Source organism: Myotis lucifugus, unplaced genomic scaffold (genome assembly GCF_000147115.1).
Source record: "Myotis lucifugus unplaced genomic scaffold, Myoluc2.0 scaffold_4, whole genome shotgun sequence".
NCBI classification, from domain to species: Eukaryota; Metazoa; Chordata; class Mammalia; order Chiroptera; family Vespertilionidae; genus Myotis; species Myotis lucifugus.
Window position 1 is genome coordinate 10,263,108 of NW_005871052.1, and position 22,910 is coordinate 10,286,017.

General features: G+C 39.5%; 1 protein-coding gene across 1 annotated transcript in view; it reads left to right on the plus strand.

The window, feature by feature from the left end:
- The first annotated feature begins 369 nt into the window (after positions 1-369).
- HEPH (hephaestin) overlaps positions 370-22,910 on the plus strand; it is a 91,168-nt gene continuing 68,627 nt past the window's right edge. The window contains exons 1-8 of the mRNA XM_014465441.2: positions 370-610; positions 6,723-6,902; positions 8,676-8,920; positions 11,132-11,344; positions 12,515-12,697; positions 14,139-14,393; positions 17,239-17,407; positions 18,600-18,736. Coding sequence (XP_014320927.1) covers positions 6,727-6,902; positions 8,676-8,920; positions 11,132-11,344; positions 12,515-12,697; positions 14,139-14,393; positions 17,239-17,407; positions 18,600-18,736 — 1,378 coding nt within the window. The 5' untranslated portion in view covers positions 370-610; positions 6,723-6,726. The remainder of the gene's footprint in view (positions 611-6,722; positions 6,903-8,675; positions 8,921-11,131; positions 11,345-12,514; positions 12,698-14,138; positions 14,394-17,238; positions 17,408-18,599; positions 18,737-22,910) is intronic.

The following is a 22,910-nucleotide window of genomic DNA, read 5'->3' on the forward strand; positions in this document are numbered from 1 at the left end:
GGTATGTAGAAAGTTCTTTGTTTTATTGCCGGTTTTATATTTCTTTATTACTAAGCAACCATGGCCTCAGGGTAACAGGCAGGGTTAATAACTGCTTCACAGCAAGAAGAAAACAATTGGTGGTGGAAGAGGGCTCTTCTTAAACCAATAACAGTTAGAAAGGATCCCATTTCATAAACGGAGCTATTGGAATCTGTGAGCTTTGGCCACACTGGCAGTGCATTCTCCTCCTCCTCTCAGCAAAGGCCAAGTAGCAATCCGTGATAACAGAAATGCAGCCCACCCCTTTGTAATTCCTCCTGAGATCCTAACCAGGATTTGGAAAACACCCGGATATGGTTAAAGAACCATCCCGGGTTTTGTACCAAACCAGTGGAACAAGACATTCCAGTAGTTTAGTTTCTGGAAAGGACAGTACCCATCTCTACCCCCGCCTCCATTCACCCCACCCCAGTAACACTAGCCAGATTGGAGCCCTGGACTTAATTTATGAGAAAGGCCCTGTAACCCAGGATACTGACTGAGCAGAGCTGGCAGATTCACGCTGGGGTCTGCAGTGCAGCATCACTAGGCTGCTGACATGAATATAGAAGGGTTTTCTCTAACAAAGGTAAGCTTTCTTTCCTCTCTTCAAGCCCTATCTCACCTTCCTTTCTTTGTCAAAACATTTATTCATCTGAGTTTAGGGAAGTCCTGGGCCACTGGGAGAGAAATTCAGTTGCTGAAAAGTTAGAGAAAGCCTGGCTGAGTGTGCATGGAAGTTAAAGTGAACAATAGGCTTCTTTTGTTCCTCCCTCCAAAATGTACATACAGGACCACACTGGCTTGACTGCATCAGAGACAATCCTGGAGTTATAGAAAGTAGTTAATTTTTCTGTTGAAATAATGTGCTGATCTCCCAATTTACAGGTTGAGGGGTTTGTTGAAGTGATGTATCTGAGGACTATATAAATAAGAGGTTCAAACACTTAAAAACATCCATTTGGTTTCATATTTTTAGATCCAAATTCATATAGAGTAAGCAAATAAATGATAGGTGAACTAAACTGTTAGCTTAAAATCTAAATTGTTTCGCACACTTAGGGTCTAATTAGCAGAAATATTTTTGAAAACATAGGTTCAAATTCTGCTTGACTTTGAGTAAACCCCTTTACCACCCTGGCCACAGTTTTCTGTATGTCACATTAAGGGGTTGAAAAAATATACTTTCTAAAGGTCTTTATGGATATATGAATCTATGATGCTTTCAATTTTTTACTGAACATCTATTGCATTCAACCCCTTGTTTGGGTTTCAAATATCTAATTTTTGAGCCTCAAAAATATTGTGAGATAAATATCATCCCGTTTTTTATTTTAAAAAAAGTGAGACTCAAATAGATGAAAATGACTTTTTCAGAGGTCACATAGCTATTACAGGCAAGAGATAGAATTTGAATTCAGGTCTTCTGATTTCAAATTAGTATGCTTTCTATGATACCACAACTGAAGTCTATGGAAATAAAGCAGCCTCATTAATTCAAGTGGGAAATAAGTAGTGAAGTCATATTGTCCCAGGAATGATATGGTTATAATATGCTGAACATGATTCCTAGGCTGGAGGGTCAGAAGTGTTAGGTTCCAGTACTAGCTTCCAGGATTTCAGGTGAGTCCCTTCCTTTCTAGGTCTCAATTTCATCATTTCTTACATGCTAGGATGTAGTGATACTGATCAAAGAATAACATAAATTTTACTTGTATTATCTGGAACTATATGGGGCTTTTAACACTCTAATTTCCCTCCTAGTAAAGAAAGGCCTATAACCAGCAAAGGTGAGAAATTCCCTACTTGGAACGTATTTTGAATCACAAAGTGAAGAAAGAGCCAAAGAGCACTAAGAAAGCAGAGGACCAAAATGGATGGAGGGTTTTATTATGTTGAGATTAGAGACAGGACCCAAAAGATAGCTCAGCATTCCAGTGTTCAGTTGAGTGATTCTTTGTTTAGTATGAGCCTGTCCATCTCAGTCTAACCCAACTCAGAAAGGGAGATGAAAGGAGAGAAAAGAGCATTATCACATTAAAGGGATAACTTGCAAATTATAGGGAAAACAGTGATGCAAATTGTCATGGATGATGGTGACCAGGTCCAGGTGATGTTTGAATGACAGGAAGGTAAGGTAAAGGTAGGGGAGGCTTGAATTGTTGTTAGCTTACCTTCTCCCAGGGCTAATCTCCTAATCTCATGTATATTAACTATACTATGTCTAATTCCAAGTAATGCGGACCTTCCTTCATTCTCTCTCTCTCTCTCTCTCTCTCTCTCTCTCTCTCTCTCTCTCTCCCCCTCCATCCCTTCCTCCCTACATCTCCCTCTTTCTTCTGCCCTCTCTGTTTTTACTTTGTCATAGGATTCTTGCTTATTTTACCTATTTCATTTGTCCTTTTACCTTTCCTTTTAATTTTTTGTCCTCAGTCTGGCCTTTCTCTAAGACTTCCTCTTGTGGGCTCAGCTGAGAGAAAGTAGCCCTGCCCAAGTGAAAACTTTACATAGGACTTTCTCATCCTTCTTTTCATTTGATGTTCATAATAAACTAATGAGGAGACCAAAGCAGAGATTATTTTTAGTAACAAAATGAGGAAATTAAGGCTCAGGAAATCAGGTGACTTGCTCAATGCCATACAATTGATAAATGATGCATCCAGAACTAGAATCTATTTTTCTAAGATCTGAAAACTTTCAATCTTATCATGAGATATATAAAAGATTACAAAATAATTTTATATTTTTTCTCTTTCTTCTGTTTTGATAATATATGATAAAATCAAAATTTAAAAACAGCAACAACAAATACAGTTTGGGAATAAAAATGCCAGTGACTAGAAAGAAAGAAAGCTAATATTTACCAGGTGTCTACTCATATTTATCAGGTGCCTATTAAGTCTCCCTTTCAAACACAACTGAAAACAGTACTCCAAATTAAGTTAATATGACTCAAAAGTTCTGTTTCCTTTCATTATATCATATTTCTTCCAAAGAAACTAATCTCAGTCATATATATGTGCCTGTATGCTTAGTATGTATTAATGTGTATGAGAACTTTTGAGTGTGTATGTGTTGTGGCTATCCATAAAATGTTAAAGTTTTGGCATGCTGGTAAATTTCATTTCTAAACCTATTTCCTCATCTGTAATAATAATAACCACTAATACGTTTTGATCAATTACTTGTACACTTGACCACATATTTGTGTTCTATGCACCTACAGATCTTAATACATTTAATCCTCACACTACTTGAGGTATAACTAATAGTATTAATTTTATTTCAAAAATTAAAATACTATGACTAGAGAAGTGAAGCAGTTTATCAAGTCACACAGCTAGGAAAAATGGAGTCAAGATTTGTTTAAGTAGTCTGATCCCAAAGCCTGTACCCTGGATGCCAAATGGGGAATATAATCCTTATCTCTCAAAAGTTTTGGATGGAAGATATGAAAAGCATACTGTAAAGTGGAATGTAGTAGGCAAATGCTAGGTAGCACTTTTTTCCAGGTTCTATTGTCTAGCTCTTTTGGTCATTAGTCACCACCTTTGATTGCTTATTCATTGTATGCTGAAGATATGTACCAGTCTCTTCTGGGAATATTTTCAAGTTTACCATGTGTATCTCCAATTTTGAAATTCTTACCTGGGATAGTTTTCTACTTAGGTAAGCAAGTTTAAGGTACAACAGCCTTGCTGGCATGTCCCTGAGAAAGAAATTTGAAGGAGGTCCATGTTGTATTCAGACGTCCATTCAACCAAGGATATTCCCTTCATATTGAAGGTTCCAAGTCATGGCTATTTGTTTGACCATATGTGGTACTATAAGTAGGTACATGTGAACCTGTGTTTCATTAGTGAGTGAGAGTACTGACAAAGTATGAGAACTAGAAAGACTCTTGGAAAACTCTTTATATAAAACATTTTTGTGGTTCCACGTTTTTGCATTTCATTATGTTCTCAAACATCCATGACCCAAAAAAGGTAAGAACTATATTGTCTATTATTTTATATATAGGGAAACTGAGACTCACCAAGACAAAATAATATCCCTAAAGTTACTCTGTGAACCAGTGGCAAACTTGAACCAGAACCAATTGGTGGGAAAATGCATGTTTGTGTCACTGCATGTCACTTTAGAAGTACTTGTTTATGGTACATCTACAAGGCCCCATAACCATGTCTTCTCAGAAATGACATCCACCCTCAAGGAGTTTATAGTTCAATCTGGAAAATATAGTTCATGTGGCAGAAAGGTAAAAATAATACAAAGTATGACTTAATGAAATTAGGTATTATACAGAATAAGTATTCCCTTGGAAGACAATGTTATGAAAAGGCTAGAGGGGACCTTTTGGGGCAGTTAAGATTTAAGTTAGCCCTTAGGGCAGAAATGTAGAATGTAGTATATGTGGGAGACAGTAGCCAGGATGGAGGAGGAAGAAGACATGAGCAGTTACTGTCTGTTATGTTCTAAACATAACATATGTTGTGTCCCTTTCATATATGTTTTCTAATGTATTACTTCAAGAATGATATTATTCAGAAAACAGGTTCAGAATAGTTAAGTATTACCCAAGTCTACACAAGTGGTCAGTGTAACATCCAGGTTTTGAAAATAGTAACCCAAGAACGGGTTCTCCCCTATATCAAGGGCTTTCTGCCAAATGTCATATGGAGATTGAAGATTTAACACTTGCACCACTACTGTGTGTAAAGGGGCCTGTAATTTTGTAGGAAATTCCATAGTTTTGTTTACTGATTAAGGTCAATATCTAGGCCTAGCCAAGGTAAATATATGAGGTTTTCCTATTTATAGGTAAATCTGTGAATATCTTTGATTTTTAATTTTTAATGAATTTTCCCAATTTCATGTGCTGAAGATGAGGATTTAGTGAAATAATTTATATAAACCATTGAACATGGTGTTTAGTATGTAGTAATCTCTTAATAAATGTTCTGTTTCTTGATCTACATACTGGTTACCATCATTATTATCATCATTATGAATGATATTGATTAAATATATCTTTGCCTATATGAGTATGTGTCTGTTTCTAGAAGTGATCACAACTACATGTGATTGAATTTTTAAGGTTATATGGGGTTTTCCCCGATATCTTTATAGTTATGGACATACACATGTTCTCTGTGTATATTTATGTGATTGTGCAAGTATGTTTTGTGGAAGGTAGTATGGTATGGTGATTAAGAACATAGACACTAGAGCCATACTTCCTGGACTCACAATCCAACTCTACTGATTGTTAACTAGGTGACCTTGGGCATATTACTTTACACTTCTGTTCTGTAGTTTTTCCTTCTGCAATATGTGGATTACAATTACATCTTTTTCATAGTGTGGCTGTGAAGATTAAATGATTTATTCTATGTAAAATATTTATAAAAGTGTCTGGCATGCTATGCATGCACAATAAATATTTTTTTATTATTGTTATTATTCTGAAAATGCAAAAGGCTCTGTGTGACAGTATATTTCTATATGTGGATGCAAGTGTGTACAGCTCTGCTTTTAGATAAGGTTGAATGTGCCTATGTGTATGCAAGTATATGTATATGTGTATTTATGTTATGTTGTCTGTGTTTCTAAGTTTGACTGTAGCCCCAAGAAGTCTACCTCCTGGCTGGTGTACTGGAATGAGAGGCTGGAGGCTTAATTCTGACTCTGATTCATGATTGGACCCATGAAATGAGTTTATGCATAGCAGAGAACCAGCAGAGAACATTTTGATAAGTTAATATTTCCCTTACATATTCTCATTTGTCTTATTTTTTTACTTTTTGCCATTCACATGCAGTAAAGCACATGAATGCTAAGTTCATAGCTCTATATACTTTCACAAACTGAACACACTCATGTAACCAGTATGTAGATCAAGAAACAGAACATTACTTAAAAGCATTCCTCATCTTCCCAGTCACTGATCCCTACCTCAAGGGCAAACACTATGTTGGTTTCTAGCACCATACATTAATTTTGCTGGATTTTGTACTTTATATAAATGAAATAATAGAGTAAGTATTCTTTGATTTATTTCTGCAACATTATGCTCATGAGAGGCATCTACATTTTCAAGTGTTATTGTAGTTTGTTCATTATCATTGTTATGTAAAATTCCATTGTATAAATAAAGTACAATTTACTCATCCATTCTAGTGTTCATAGACATTTTGGTTGTTTCCATCTTGGGTCTATTAATTTTCTAGTAAATGTGTTTTGATGAATTCTCATTTGTTTTTTAAATACAATTCATAGGGGATAGAAGGTGGCAGCAATGAAAACAAAGACATAGGGAGAATTACTGACTTGATTCAGGTACTGAGTGAGTCAGTGGCACAATCAGGCTTTTGGTGCCTGTTTCCTGATTCTTGTGCCAGAATAATTCTTACTTCTGCACAGCTGAAGGAACTAGATCCAGATTTCTCTTCTGAAGGAAGTGATGCATAATTATCCATATAAGTGACTGTTTAACTTTGCCCTCCAAAGTCCAATGTGTAGAGATCATTGAATACTTGTTGAACTGAAAGTAATCAGATAAGGTATAGATTCTGGGGAATTCATTCTTGCTTTCTCAGTCACTCCATCTGACTCTTGCCTCTTTAGTTTTCCAGACACATGCAAAGCCCCTTTGTTCTCTTTCTTTCATACCAGCAGCTATTCATTTGCCTGTTTCCCAGAGTAATGTGGGCCATGGAGCCAGGCCATCTCCTCTGGGCTCTGCTGTTCATGCAACCCTTGTGGCCCCAACTGACTGATGGGGCTACTCGAGTCTACTACCTGGGCATCCAGGACGTGGAGTGGAACTATGCTCCCAAAGGAAGAAATGTCATCACGAACCAGCCTCTGGACAGTGACACGTAGGTTTAATCTCTTGTGAAATTAGAGCTGGAGTGGGGGGGAGCACCCTTGAGGTCAGAAGGTAACCTCTTGAAGACCTTTTCCCAGGTGTGGTAGCAGCAGCTCCTGATATCTTTGAACCATACACCTAGTGGCATGTTTGCTGAGAATAGGCTAGTTGACTCAAGAGCCAGCATTCTATATGGAGTCTGCTTTTTCACACTGAGGTGCCTCAGCATTTTAGGGTCCTAATGGTAATTCCATATTCCCTTGATGTTAAGATGATATCCACAATGCTGTTTTAATAACAGTTGTTTAGCTTTAAAAAAAGAAACATGAAATATACACAGTGTTTGTAAGATGTGTATGTGGAACTAATCTCCCATATTTCAATAGAACTGTACTAATTTCAGATATGTAAAAATGATTAAAAAATAAGGTAAGTATTAGAATCAAAGAAAGATCAGTAATAGCTATCACTTACATAGGGTCATACTAGAAATTTACATACTTAGTGTCATCTAATTCTTACAAAAGCTCTAGGAGGTGAGTCTGAATATCCTCATCTTTTAGACAAGAAAGTTGAGGGTCAGGGATATCAAGTAAGTTGCTCAAGCCCCACAGCTAGTAAATGGAAGACCTAGGATTTTAACCTGGGTAATGTAGATGCAAAAAAATGATATTCTTCTCACCATTTTGTCTCTCACAGGTAGCACAGGATTAACCTTTCTTGATCTTAGAGACTTCCAAAATTAGCTGTAACACCTCAGAGCTCTCTGGGAAGAATTAGAGTACGAAAAACAGCTGTCTTTTATGACAAACCATCTTTTTATCATCTAATTATGAAGTCACAGTCTTTGTTTTAAAATTATCCTTGAGGGATAACCTTGTTATTGCCCATCACCAATAGTTTGAAGTAATAGTTAATATCTATTAAGCTTTTACTATTTCCCAAGCACTGTCCTAAGCTCTTTATGTATATTAATTATTTTAGTCACCAACAACCCTGTCCAAGATTGGTACTGTGATTATCTCCATTTTACAGATGGGGAAATTGTACACAGAGAAGTTAAGTAACTTGGTCAAAGTCCACAGATTTGGAAGTGGCAATATCGGCATTTAATTGAACCATCCCAGCTCCAGAGTTTAAGCACTTAACCACTGCTTTATAAAACCTCTCATACATGGCAGGGCAATGCTAAATCAGGCAACAGAGGTAGGGAGTTGATCACTTAAAAATAACCAATCCTTGATTGCTTCCTTATTACTATACTAGAGGCCCAGTGTATGAATTTGTGCACTGGTGGAGTCCGGCTGGCTGGCCCCAATTGGTGTTGATCAGGCCGGGACAGCTGGGGGAGGGGCTGCGGGCAGTTGGCCAGCCGGCCCTGCCCTTAATCGAGGTGGAGGGGGGAGGCGATCGGGGGTGGGGCTGGCTTGGGGGAGGGACCATAGGTGGTTGGCCACCAGCCCCACCCCCTGGTTGAACTCCCAGTCAAGGGGACAATTTGCATATTAGCCTTTTATTATATAGGATATTAGATCAAAACATGTGAAATTGCCTTTTTTAACATAAAAGTGTTCAAATATCAGGAATTTGATCTGTTTTCATTTAATACTTCCCATTGTCAAACAATTAAACTAACTTAAAGCTTTTATGTTTTGATTAGTACTTCCCATTTCCTCTTGTTTTGCCTTAAACAAAGATGGACACTTTTTTGTCAGCCTTCTCTGGAAAATAACCCTCCAGAGGTTTGAAAATTGTGGCAAAATTGTGACTCTTTTTTCCCCAGAGTAGCTTCCAGCTTCCTAAAGTCTGACAAGAACCGGATAGGGAGCAGCTACAAGAAGACCATCTACAAAGAATACAGTGACAGCTCATATATGCATGAAATGGCCCAGCCTACCTGGATGGGTTTCCTGGGGCCAGTGCTGCAGGCTGAGGTGGGAGATGTCATCCTTATCCATCTGAAGAATTTTGCCACTCGTCCCTATACCATCCACCCCCATGGTGTTTTCTATGAGAAGGATTCAGAAGGTAAACCAGCCCACCCTTTCTTTCTCCTGCCCATAACTATCACTTTTCCTTCTCTGCTATATGAAAGAGAGGAGTTGGAAACAAGGACAGTCTTTTCTCCCTTATTGATCTGAGGAAGCAGGGACTCTTCTCAGAGTACACATGAGTGGGTACTCTTATCAGTTCTGCTATTCATGTGTGTGACTTTGGGCAAGTCATTGTTCCTCTCTTGGCCTTGGATTCTTCATTAGAAATGTGGAGATTCAATCTGCCCTTTATCAATGAGTTTGTTTCTGTTTTTTTTTTCTATGATAGATACAGAGAACAAACTGATGGTTGCCAGATGGCAGGGTGTTTGGGGGAACTGGGTGAAGGGATTAAGAAGTACAAATTTGAAGTTTCAAAATAATCACAAGGATGTAAAGTACTGTATAGGGAATATAGTCAATAATCCTATACTAATAAAAGACAAACATGCAAATTGACTGTACTTTTGCTATGCCTTAAGCCACGCCCACCAGCCAATCAGAGCGACTATATGCAAATTAACCCAACCAAGATGGCGGCCAGCAGCCACGGAGCTGGAGCGAGCAGGAGGCTTGCTTGCTCCAGTGATGGAGGAAGCCAAGCTTCCCCACCTGCTGCGGCCCGGCTCTGAGCTCCACTGAAAGCAACAAAGTTTCAATTATAGAAGGTAAATAAACCCCAGATACCTGCTTTCAGCCAGCCGTGGCCACGGAGCTGGAGCGAGCAGGAGTGGGTTGCCCATGGTGATGGAGGAAGCCAAGCTTTCCACAGGCCTCTGCTAAAGGCAACAAAGTTTCAATTATAGAAGGTAAATAAATCCCAGAATAAAAAGAAAAAAAAGAAAAAAAGGAGAGGCTGGGAGCTTACATCGCCAGGGTGCTTGGCCAGCCTGAAAACGGCCCTCAGTCCCTCACCCAGGCTGGCCAAACCTCCATGGGGTGAGGATCCCCACTGGGGTGGACATCCTCCAAGGGGTCCCACACTGCAAGAGGGCATCGGCCTGGCTGAGGACAAATTTTTGTGCACCCGGCCTCTAGTATTATAATAACTGTATGGTGTCAGGTGGGTACTGGAAATATCGCAGGGGGAATCACTATGTAAGTTATATAAATGTCTAACCACTATATTGTACACTTGAAACTAACATATCATTGAATGTCAACTGTAACTGAAAAATTTTTAATGTAAAAATCTGCCTTTTATCAGGAAGAATTACTTAAATGACATTCCATAAAATATTTGTGCTTTGAAAAGAGAAGAGTGTGGTCTGAATATAAGGGAGCGTTATTCTAGGGTCACAGTCTTCCAAAAGGCCATTTTTTCCCCTTAAGAGTTAGTTCAGCTCTAGCTGGTTTGCATCAGTGGATAGAGCATCTGCCAATGGACTGAAGGCTCCTGGGTTCACTTCCGGTCAAGGGCACATACTTCAGTTGCAGGCTCTATCCCCTGCACATGCTGGAGGCAACCAATCAATGTGTCTCTTTCTCTCTCTCTCTCTCTCTCTCTCTCTCTCTCTCTCCCTCCCTCCCTCCCTTCCTCCCTCCCTTCTACTCTCTCTAAAAATCAATGGTAAAATATCCTTGGGTGAGGATTAACAGCAAAAAAAAGAGTTAGTTCAGTTTACTTATTTGTATCTCTCACTATCCCAGGCCCAGTGGCCTATAATACAGACACAAAAGTAACTGAGGAGAATAGAGAGAGAAGTCAGAACCTCCTGATTTAGCCACTAATTCTCTCTGTATGATCATTGGCCAGTTACTTTTCCTCAGTTTTCTCTTCCATAAAATGGGGAAGTGGGCCAACTGATCATTAAGTTGCCTTTAAAATGAAATTCTGTGATTGTTTTCCAAAGTGAGTGCTTGAAGGGAAGGAATTCTGTCTCCTCCCATGCCTCCATGCCCCTGGCTTTGCACTAGGGTACTACTAGACCATGCTGTGGAGCAGTTTTTGTAGCCATAGCTCTTTCCCCAGAGACTGCCACATCTCCACCCTTTGTTGATGTGAGACTTGGGGTTCTTTGGCTAGATATCACCTGGATCTGTGCCCTCCTCAGGTTTTGAGGAACACTGTGCTGAACCTTAGAACTTTACCTTTTCCACAAGACTGGACCTAGATGTCTCATATGTCAGCCTTCTCTTCACTTCTAAATCTTCTAGGCTCTGTCTCACTCACCCTGGGACTGAGATGTGCAATTTCATTTTCTAGGCTCCCTATACCCAGATGGCTCCTCTGGTCAGCTGAAAGCTGATGACTCTGTTCCCCCGGGAGGCAGCCATATCTACAACTGGACCATTCCAGAAAGCCATGCACCCACTGATGCTGACCCAGCATGCCTCACCTGGATCTACCATTCTCATGTAGATGCTCCACGAGATATTGCAACTGGCCTCATTGGACCCCTTATCACTTGTAAAAGAGGTACAGGCCCCAAGAGTGAGCTATGAGATGCAATTTGGGATATCTATAGAAAACAGTGATATTGTTGAACTACCTATATATTAAGCAGCAACCTGAGGAGTGATAATTCAGAACCAATGTTTATCAGCAGGAATAAACAATGGCAAACTCCCTTTTCACTATTTTTTTCTATTTTATTACCTTATTTTTCCTAACAAAAAAACCCCTTTTCTACTTAAAAAAATTTTTTTTCTAATCACTTAAAAAACTTGAATTAGTAATTATGGGAGTCAGGTCATCCTAGCTAATAAAGAGGGAATGTGCTAATTGACCCTCACGCTGTCACAAAGATGGCAGTAACCACAGCCAATAAGGAGGGGATATGTTAATTGGCTGTCCCACCCTCAAGCGTGGCAGCGTCCACAGCCAATAAGGAGGGAATATGCTAATTGACTGCCCTGCCCTCAAAGATGGCAGCACCCACAGCCAATGAGGGAATATGCTAATTGACTGCCACACCCTCAAAGATGGCGGCACCCACAGCCACAAGATGGCAGCGCCCAGTCCTCTCAGCCCCACTGGGGCAGCAGGCGCTCTGTGTGCCTGCTTCTGGAGAACCCCAGTCCCCTCAGCCCCCTAGCCTCCCAGGGCTGGCCCGAGGTGCAGGCAAGCCTTGATCGTGGCTTGCCAGCCATCCAGGGCTGCCCAAGGCTCAGGTAACCAGAGCCAGCTGAGGCTTGCACTGACAGCAATGTCAGCAGCAGATATGTGATGGGGCATTACCTTCCCCTGATAGCTGGGTCGCCTCCCGCCCCTGAGGGCTCCTGGACTGTGGGAGGGGGCAAGCCAGGCTGAGGGAATCCCTTCCAGTGCATGAATTTTCATGCACCAGGCCTCTAGTATAAACATAAGATATGTGGTAAGAGTTTAAGTTTGGATAGGATTGGAAGTGTAGCTATCAAGATTTGGGAAGGATTGTGAAAGTGGTTGGAAACAGGGTATGTTTAAGGTATAGTCAGGCCTGAAGACCTAGGTGTTGCAAGAGTGTGGTCATTTTAAGGCCCTGGTTGAAGAAGTCTCCATCTGATTTTCTGTTACTGACAGACTCTTAAGACTGCCTCTCTTCCTCCTTGCAGTTTACTGTTGCTAAGGATAGGAGTTTCTCAATGACAACTTTCTTATTTGTACTAGGAACCCTGGATGGGAACTCCCCTCCTCGGCGGCAAGATGTGGATAATTCTTTCTTCCTGCTCTTCAGTGTGGTAGATGAGAATCTTAGCTGGCATATCAATGAGAACATTGCCACTTACTGCTCAGACCCTGTCTCAGTGGACAAAGAAGATGAGGCCTTTCAAGAAAGTAATAGGATGCATGGTGAGCTGGGAAGCAGTGGCCACACTGTGTCAGTAGACTGTGATGAAAGGTCATTTCAAATACCTGGTAATTTTTAAGCATTAGAAGGACCAGGAGCAGTAGGTAGCTTTATCTTGTTCTTACCTATGAGAAAACTGAGGATTGCACAACAGATAAATGGCACAGCTAAAAATCCAACCCTAATCTGTTTGACTGAATAATGTGCTCTTGCCATTAAGTACCTTGCCTCCTCAATGTGGAATAGCCCATGGTGTTGATTCCAAACTCATATGCTATATGTTCAGTCACTTTGATGAGGGTTGTTTACTGATATAATTACTTAACATTTTTTTGTTCTAAAAAGGATGCAAGCTGTAAGAATTAACCACTTTGTGAAGAAAAATGGTTGCCTATGGGGAATCCAGCATCTTAATTAACTATAAAATTAACTAAAGGCACAAAAGCCCTGAGGTATGGGCAGAGAAGTGATTCTTAGGAAGAGAAACAAGTTACTTTTGCTTTTGGTTAATTAAGGGAGTAGCTTACTTACTTTTGGCTTACTTACCAAAGCCAGACTGTCCCAAGGGGAAGTGAAAACTCAGATGAAAGATGTAAGGGATGGCTTAGACAGCTCAAATTTCTCTTGGTTTTATACCAATTGCTTATAATAACCATGGTAATTAGCTAAATTAACAATTGTCCTATGGAAATTTTAGAAGAAAATTGGCCTGGGAGGAAAGAATAGCTTACAAAATAAATCACATTCCTTAAAAAGCTTCCTTGAGTTGCTGCATTGGAACCTTGGCTCTACCACTTGCCTTGGGAGAGAGCAACTTTACCTCTCTGAGCCTTGGTTTTTCTCATTTTTTTAATGAGACCATTGATACTTTCCTATTTCCTAGGATTGTTTGTAAGATTTAAATGATATAATGCATTTTGTCAGCACAGTGTGCTCTTTAAAACCTCATCTATATGTACCACATATACTATGGGATACTACTAAGCCATAAGAAAAGATGAAATACTGCCATTTGCGACAACATGGATGGACCTTGAGGATATTACACTAAGCAAAATAAGTCAATCACAAAAAGCTAAGAACCATATGATTTAATTCATTATGTGGAATATAAAATTGAAACTAAGATGCCCAGACAGACAACACTATGGTAATTACCAGAGGGAAGAGAGTTGAGGAGTAGTAAAGGGTAAAAGGGACCAAATATATGGTGACAGAAGATGATTTGACTCTGGCTAGTGGGAACACAATGCAATATGCAGATCATGTATCCTAGAAATGTGCACTTGAAACCTATATGAAGCCAATGTCACCCCAATAAATGTAATTAAAAAATAAAACCTCATCTAAATGTTACTTCATACTAATGTCAGATGGTAAGGCTTTTCCCATTGGGCTATTCTTTTCTAACTCTGATATTTTTCTTCGGATTTTCTTTTTCAGCAATCAATGGCTTTGTATTTGGGAACTTACCAGAGCTGAACATGTGTGCACAGAAGCGTGTGGCCTGGCACTTGTTTGGCATGGGCAATGAAGTAGATGTCCACACAGCTTACTTCCATGGACAGATGCTAACCATCCGGGGCCACCGCACTGATGTGGCTCATCTCTTTCCAGCCACCTTTGTGACTGCTGAGATGGTGCCTCAGAAACTTGGCATCTGGTTAATTAGCTGTCAAGTAAATAGTCACTTGCAAGGTGAGATCCAGCATCTCTGACCCTTAAGGTATGGGATGAAGGGGGCAATATGGTCATCAAGAGCCTGGGCTTCTGACCCTAACCAGTTTGGCTCAGTGGATGGAGTGTCAGCCTGCAGACACAAGGGTCCCAGGTTCGATACTGGTCAAGGGCATGTACCTTGGTTGCAGGCACATACCCAATAGGGAGTGTGCAGGAGGCAGCTGATTGATGTTTCTCTCTCATCAGTGTTTCTAACTCTCTATCCCTCTCCTTTCCTCTCTGTAAAAAGTCAATAAAATATATATTTTTTTAAAAAAAGAAATGTCTATTTTAAAAAGGGGGGGCTGGGCTTCTGGTCTGGAGCCATAAGAGAAGTTTTTAAGGTGAGACAGCCAGGAATAGAAGATGAAACACTAGACTAGAATTCTGGGACCCATGTTCTTTCCTGGCTCAGACATTAACTTGCAGGGTGACCTCAGACACATCTCTCTGGGTTTCATCTTCTTCATCTGTTAAGAGATTAAGTGATCTTTTATGCTGTCATTCCCCCCCCCCTCAAAGTCCTAAGGAATTAAGAACTGGAGGTCTTGCAGATGATTAAACAGGGAGTAAAGGAGAGATTAGTGTTAAAAGTATAAGATTTCTGCAGGAAACCATGGAGTATTCTGGGCAGGTGATGACACCCTAATTAGGACCCAACAGAAATAGGGGTAGAAGGTTTGGTTTTCAGAGGGAGAATGGTTGAATAATGGCACAGTGTATTGAGGACCATCAGAGAGGAGGAACACATGAGGCAATGGAAAGAGCAGTAGATAAGTGATTAGATGATTTTAGTGGTTGTCTCAGCTCTATGAAAAACTCACTGTAATAACTTTGGGAAAGTTCCTTTCCATTTCTAGGCCTCATTTGCCACATTTATAAAATGGAAGATTTGGTCTAAATAGTCTCTAAATGCCTCTTCAGCTCTCACTTTCTAGAATTATTTGATATATGGTAAATTAGATGGATGTCAGGTAAGTGATATGTGAGTATGTGAAAATGGATTTGAGTAAGCAAGGAGTTATAGACTGGTAAGGTAATGAGTCTGGGGTGGTGGTTTTTTCCTAATAGGAGCCAGTTACCCATCCAGGGTTTGGCCTCAGTTCCAAAAGTGCCTGAGTAAATGAGTATGAATCCAGATGGTTAGGAATGCAGCACAATAGTAGACAAGCAAGGGCCTTAGATCCAGACAGGCCTGGATTCAAACCCTGTTCCACCAGTTGCTTAGTTAGTTTTGGTAAGTAATGTCACTTCTCTGAGCCTCTGTTCCCTTATCTGATTATTGCAGTAATGATTTCTACCTTATGAAGTTGTAATGGGATATTAGAGACATAATGTAATTTTGAATCTCAAAGACTAGGTCAGTGATGGCGAACCTATGACACACGTGTCAGAGGTGACACTCGAACTCATTTTTTTGGTTGATTTTTCTTTGTTAGATATCAGAAATATCAGAAATAAATATCAGAAATATAAATCTTTGTTTTACTATGGTTGCAAATATCAAAAAATTTCTATATGTGACATGGCACCAGAGTTAAGTTAGGGTTTTTCAAAATGCTGACACGCTGAGCTCAAAAGATTCGCCATCACTGGACTAGGAGAATGTTGAGACCAAGCTAGTGGATATAAAAAAAGAAAATGAGCACTTAAATTTGCAGTTAAAAGATAAGAGCTTAAGTCTCAACTCTATCACTGACTAGCTGTATTATCTTGGCAAGTTACTTAACTTGTCTGATCCTTAGATTTTTTCAAGTGCAAAAGAGGATATTAAAAGCTGTTTAACCTGGCCAGTGTGGCTCCGTGGTTAACTGTCAACCCATGAACCTGGAGGTCATGGTTCAATTCCCGGTCAGGACACATGCCTGAGTTGCGGGCTCCATCCCCAACAGGAGGCATGCAGGAGGCAGCCAATCAATGATGCTCTCTCATCATTGATGTTTCTCTCTCTTTTTCTCTCTCTCCCATCCTCCCTCTGAAATCAATTTAAAAAACATATTTAAAAAAGTTTGTTTCACAGGGTGGTTATGAGGATTGAAGGAAATAACATATGTAAAGCACCTGGCACAGGTCCTGGCCTATGTAATTATCTAATAAAAATGAATATATTTTCCTCATCCTCTTTTATATCTCAGATTTCTAATTTATAATTTCAGATCTCCTTGGGATGTTATGAGACTCAAATGAAATAATGATCTGAATAACCTCTATAAGATGCCAAGCAAATATAAGGCAATATAATCAATTACCACTATACCTCAATGTAACATTTTTCACATTTTGGAGACACTACATTTTCATGACAGTCCTAAATCTGAAGCTTCATCTCCATGTGTAGATGTTCCAGTGTTTCGGGAAAACCCCTCTTTACGAATTAGTTACTCCTTTTTTTTAATGCTCCCACCAGCCCAGTGTGGCAGATTTCCTATTCTCCCCATTTACAAAACAGGGTTTAATTTTAGATCTAGGAATTGACTTGCCTAAGTACTACAGAGAGTAATTAGGCTTGGACTTTTTCTCAGGTATTTGGACTTCAAGTTCTGTGATATTTGTACAATGTAAACCTTTTGCAAAGGAGTGAACATCTGGTAAATGAGGTAGCGGTGGTGAGCAGGTGGAGATACTTGAATTCCTATTTGGGCTCACTTTTTTCCAGCCAGGCTCTTAAGAAGTGAGAGAAAAATGGCTCACATGGAGTTAGGGGTAAAGAGCCTATTGGAAGGTGGGAGGGGAGACCTTAGGAGAAGGAGGACGGTGGATTGTCTGGGTAGAAGGCCTGTTAGTTGAAATGGGGCCAGACATGATGTTCTTCCTCTTCTTCCAGATGGCATGCAAGCACTCTACAATGTCAAGTCTTGCTCCATGGCCCCTCCTGTGAACCTACTAACAGGAAATGTCCGGCAGTACTTCATTCAGGCTCATGAGATTAAATGGGACTATGGCCCAACGGGTTATGATGGGAGTACTGGGAAGAATTTGAGGGAGCCAGGCAGGTAAGAGGTAGTGGGCTTCTTCTTTCTACTCCTGGTTTTATCCCCAAACACTACTACTCACTGTCAGAAATCTCTCTTTCACTTGGGGGTCACAATCATTGTCTGACTGGAGTTAATATCACACAACTGTTAACCAAATTCTTTTGACCCCTGGACAGCTTGCTCTTGGGGAACTAGCAGTGTTTGCGATTGTTCCTGCTCTAATACCAAGCCACATTCAGAAAAGGAGGCCCAATGGGACCAGATCAGTTGAAATGTCATTTCTCCAGCTCTTCTTTATTTTGTCCATTATTTATCTCCTTGCACCTTCTTTTCTTTTTAATAGTCTGAAGGAGGCATTTAAACAGGAGTGTAAAAAGCACTGAGAAATGTAGGAAGAAGGGAAGCAACCTGCCTTATGGCCATTCCATAACCATATTTTTGGAGGAATTTATTCAAATTCTCTTGTTTCATCCATGACTCAGATTGGGCAAGATAGAGCAGGTTAGTTCCCTATTCAGTTGTTAAGCCTTAAGTTATGCATACTCACTGGCCTATCAGTGATACCAGGTCTTTCACAGAAGAGCCACTTGATAGATGACTTGGAGAGTTTGGAGGAATGTCCTAAGGCACCTAGTTTTTTACTGGAAAAATGTTTATTTTCCAGCAAAAATAAACATTTTTTTCCTAGCAGAAAAACTAATGGAATGAATGTGCAGAAAACATAGGAAAGTGGCACTTGGGTCTCAGCATGACTTCTAGAATCTCTAACTGGGCTTGCTAAGTTAGTGGTTTTTCACTTTGGAATTAAAGATATTCTTTATTAAGGAGAGAAACAATCTTGAATACCTAAAGATAATTAAGGATAGATGTAAGTCTATGGAATTCATGAAGGCAGGACTAGTACTAGTGTCTGGAATTTACAAGCAAGAAGATTTCAAACTATTATAAAAATAACTGTAATCATTAAAGCTATCCAACAGTAAGAAAGATTGCTTCCTCTGAAAATGAGTTCCCTGACCTTGGAAAGGCTGAAGCAGAAGCTGCATATTATTTGTTAGTGGTTTCATCTCCACTGGGTAGAAGCTAACCTGGATGATCTCAGAGGTCTTTCCTAATTATAAAGATTCATAACTTGATGAGACCAAGGGTGATATAGGAGTCTATCTGATACATCATTAAATCATGTGATATTTGTCTTCTTATATGCCAGTGGCTCAGATATATTCTTCCAGAAGAGCTCCAGCCGAATTGGGGGAACTTACTGGAAAGTCCGATATGAAGCCTTCCAAGATGAAACATTCCAGAAAAAGGTACAGCTGGAGGAAGATGAGCATCTTGGAATCCTGGGTGAGGAATCCTTAACTTATGAAATTGGTAATTGACTAGATCCATGAGACTGGGGAGGACTTAGAAACTGGAGCGTGGGGGGAACTGAGAGACATCTCTAGAACAGCATCTCTCAAAGTGAGTACCAACAGATGAGTGTTTTGTGCAAGAGGGTTATGGGTCTGAATTTGTTTGCAAAATACTAAGTTAAGCACATTCACATAAAAATAGTCAAACCATGTTCCTTGCTGCAGGGCTTCTCAGAACTTTGGATTCATTTTTGTTTATCATGAATCTCAAAGATGGGAATAGAGTATGTGGCATTTCTTATACTTTACTATAGACCTTTTTTTTTCAGTGAATATCTTCTGGTAGTACCGTTGTTAAGATCACACTTTAAAATATTTCCCTAGGTGCATTTCTGAAGGGCTCTATATAAAGAAGTAAGACTGCCCAAGTTCCTGGCAATATTTGGACAAGGACAGCTTGACATGACATGCAGATATGCTTGCTATAGTGAGGGATGCAAAACAAAGGTTAGAAACTGACTTGGAGAAAGTATCCAGAAGGCCTAAAGTACAGCATTGAAACAGCGGAACAATGTTGGGTGCTTTAGTCACTTAATGAAGCCAGAAAATAAAATAGATTAGATGAGAGAAAACTATGGAAATTAAAGTAATGAACAGTATTCTGGGGTTAGATGTGTGCCAGTTAATACTAGGATATCTGAGCAAGCACAGTAGAGTTTACATCAAATAAATAGGGAGATATATGGAGAAAAAACTTACATTGGAAAAGAGGATGGACAGTGAATATTAAGTTCTCATTAGCTGTGTTCAGTATGGGTCTCCAGTCTTCTTTTTCTTCATTTTTTTTATTGTGGTAAAATATGCACAAAATAAACTTTACCATAGTAACCATTTTAAGTGTACAGTTCAGTGGTATTAAATGCATTCATAATGTTATGCAACCATCACCACCATCTATATCAATTCTTTTTATCTTGTAAAACTGAAATGCAATACCCATCAAACAATAACTACCCATCTTCCCCTCTACCTGGTGTGCAAATATGACTTTGAGGCATGATTTCAATTATTTTGGGTATACACAGAATGGAATTACTGAATCATATGTTAATTCTATTTTTAAATTTTTGAGGGACCACCATGATGTTTTTCACAGTAGCTGTATCATTCTAAATTGCCAACAGTGCACATGGGTTCTAATTTCTCCACATCTTTGCCAACACTTCCTTTCTGTGTATTTTTTTTTTATATAGTAGCCATACGAGTGGGTGTGAGGAGGTATCTCACTGTTGTTTTGATTTGCATTTCCCTAATGATCAGTAATGTTTAGAATCTTTCCATGTGCCTATCGGCTATTTGTATATATTTTTTGGTTAAATTATTTTCTCAAGTCTTCTTCCCATCTTTAATTAGGCTGTTTGTTTGTTTGTTTGCTTGTTTGTTTGTTTACTAGAGGCCCGGTGCACGAATTCATGCACCAGTGGGGTCTCTCGGCATGGCTGGTGATAGGGATTGATAGGGGCTATCTTGCCTAGTCCTGATTATGGCCGATGGGGGCTGGCCAGCCGGGAGGGACTGTGGAAGGTTGGCTGGCCAGGGAGGGATTATGGAAGGGCTCCAGGGCATGTCCAGCCTGTCTCACCCAGTCCTGATTGGGGCCGATTGGAGCCAGGGAGGGACATGGAAAAGTCCATCTAGCCCAGTCCCGATCCAGGCTGGCCGACAGGGAGGGACTGCGGGAGGTTGGCCAGCCGGGGAGGGATCACGGGAGGGATCCAGGGTGTGTCCAGCTGTCTCACCCACTCCTGATCAGCTGGACCCCAGCAGCAAGCTAACCTATCAGTCGGAGCATCTGCCCCCTAGTGGTCAGTGTGTGTCATAGTGACTGGTGGAACGGTCAAACAAATGGTCAGACACTTAGCATATTATGCTTTTGTTATATAGGATTTATTTATTTTGCTTTTGAGTTTTAGGAGTTATCTAACATTTTAGATAGTAATTGCTTATCAGATATGTAATATGCAAATATTTTCCCATTCTGTAGGTTGCCTTTTCACTCTGTTAATAGTGTCTTTTTGGTATACAGTTTTTAAATTTTTATAAATTTCAATATGCATGGGGGTTTTTGTTACCTGGACTTTTGTATCCAAAACAATCATTGTCAAAGCTAATGTCATGAAGGTTTTTTCTTATGTTTTCTTTTGTTTAATTTAAATTATTTTTTAAAGTATTACATAAGTCTCCTTTTTCCCCCACTTACCTCTCCCTGGCTGCCCCCACTTCCCCCCCCCAGAACATGCCCTCACCCTCCACTGTCTGTATCCATTGGTTATGCTCATATACATGCATATAAGTCCATTGATTGATCTCTTACCCCCTCACCCCTTCTCTCAAAGGTTGGACAGTCTGTTCAATTCTTCTATGACTCTGGCTCTATTTTTGTTCATCAGTTTATGTTGTTCATTATATTCCACAAATGAGTGAGATCATGTGATATTTATCTTACTGTGACTGGCTTATTTAGCTTAGCATAATGTTTTCCAGTTCCATTCATGGTAAGGATTCCTTCTTTTTTACAGCAGCATAGTACTCCATTGTGTAGATGTACCACCGTTTTTTCATCCACTCATCTGCTGATGGGCACTTAGGCTGTTTCCAAATCTTAGCTATTGTAAATTATGCTGCTATGAACATAGGGGTACATATATCCTTTCTGATTGGTGTTTCTGTTTTCTTGTGTATATTCCTAGAAGTGGGATTACTGGGTCAAATGGTAGTTCTATTTTTAATTTTTGAGGAAATGCTATACTGTTTTCTACAGTAGCTGCACCAGTATGCATTCCCACCAGCAGTGCATGAAGGTTCCCTTTTGTGCGCATCCTCACCAGCACTTGTCATTTGTTGATTTGTGGATGATAGACATTCTGACAGGTGTGACCTCATTGTCATTTTGATTTGCATCTCTCAGATGATTAGTTATTTGAGCATGTTTTCATATGTCTCTTGGCCTTCTGTATGTCCTCTTTCGAAAAGTAGCTTTGACAATGATTGTTTTGGATACAAAAGTCCAGGTAACAAAAACCCCCATGCATATTGAAATTTATAAGTATTTAGGTCCTTTGCCCACTTTTTTATTGGATTGTTTATCTTTCTTTTGTTAAGTTGTATAAGTTCTCTGTAAATGCTGGAGATGAAACCCTTATCAGATAAAACATTGGCAAATATGTTCTCCCATGAAGTGGGCTTTATTGTTATTTTGTTGATGGTTTCTTTTGCTGTGCAAAAGCTTTTTTATTTTGATGTAGTCTCATTTGTTTATTTTCTGTTTAGTTTCTATTTCCCTAGGAGCTGTATCAGTAAAGGTATTGCTTCAACAAATGTCTGCTATTTTGTTGCCTATGGCTTCTTCTAAGATTTTTATGGTTTCCCATCTTACATTTAAGTCCTTTATCCATTTTTAGTTTATTTTTGTGTATGGTGTAAGTTGGTGGTCTAGTTTCATTATTTTTTGCATGTGTCTGTCCAATTTTCCCAGCACCATTTATTGAAGAGACTGTCTTGACTCCATTGTATGATCTTGCTTCCTTTGTCAAATATTAATTGAGAATAGTGGTTTGGGTTGATTTCTGGGTTCTCTGTTCTATTTCATTGGTCTATATGTCTGTTTTTGTGCCAGAAACAGGCAGTTTTGAGAACAGTGGCTTTGTAATACAGCGTGATATCTGTTACTCAGATCCCTCTTACTTTGTTCTTCTTTCTCAGGATCACTGCAGCTATTCTGGGTCTTTTTATATTCCAGATGAATTTTTGGAGAGTTTGTTCTAGGTCTATGAAATATACCATTGGTATTTTAATGGGGATTGCATTGAATCTATAGATTGCTTTGGGTAGTATGGACATTTTAATGATCTTGATTCTACCAATCCATGAACATGGTATGTTCTTCCATCTATTTATGTCTTCCTTTATCTCCTTTTTCAACGTCCTGTAGTTTTCTAAGTATAGGTCTTTTACCTCCTAAGTTAATTTTATTCCTAGGTATCTTAATTTTTTTGGTGTGATGGTAAATGGGATTTTTTTTAAATCTCTTTCTGTAAATTCATTATTGGTGTATAAAAATGCCATAGGTTTCTTTGCATTAATTTTGTATCCTGCTACATTGCCGA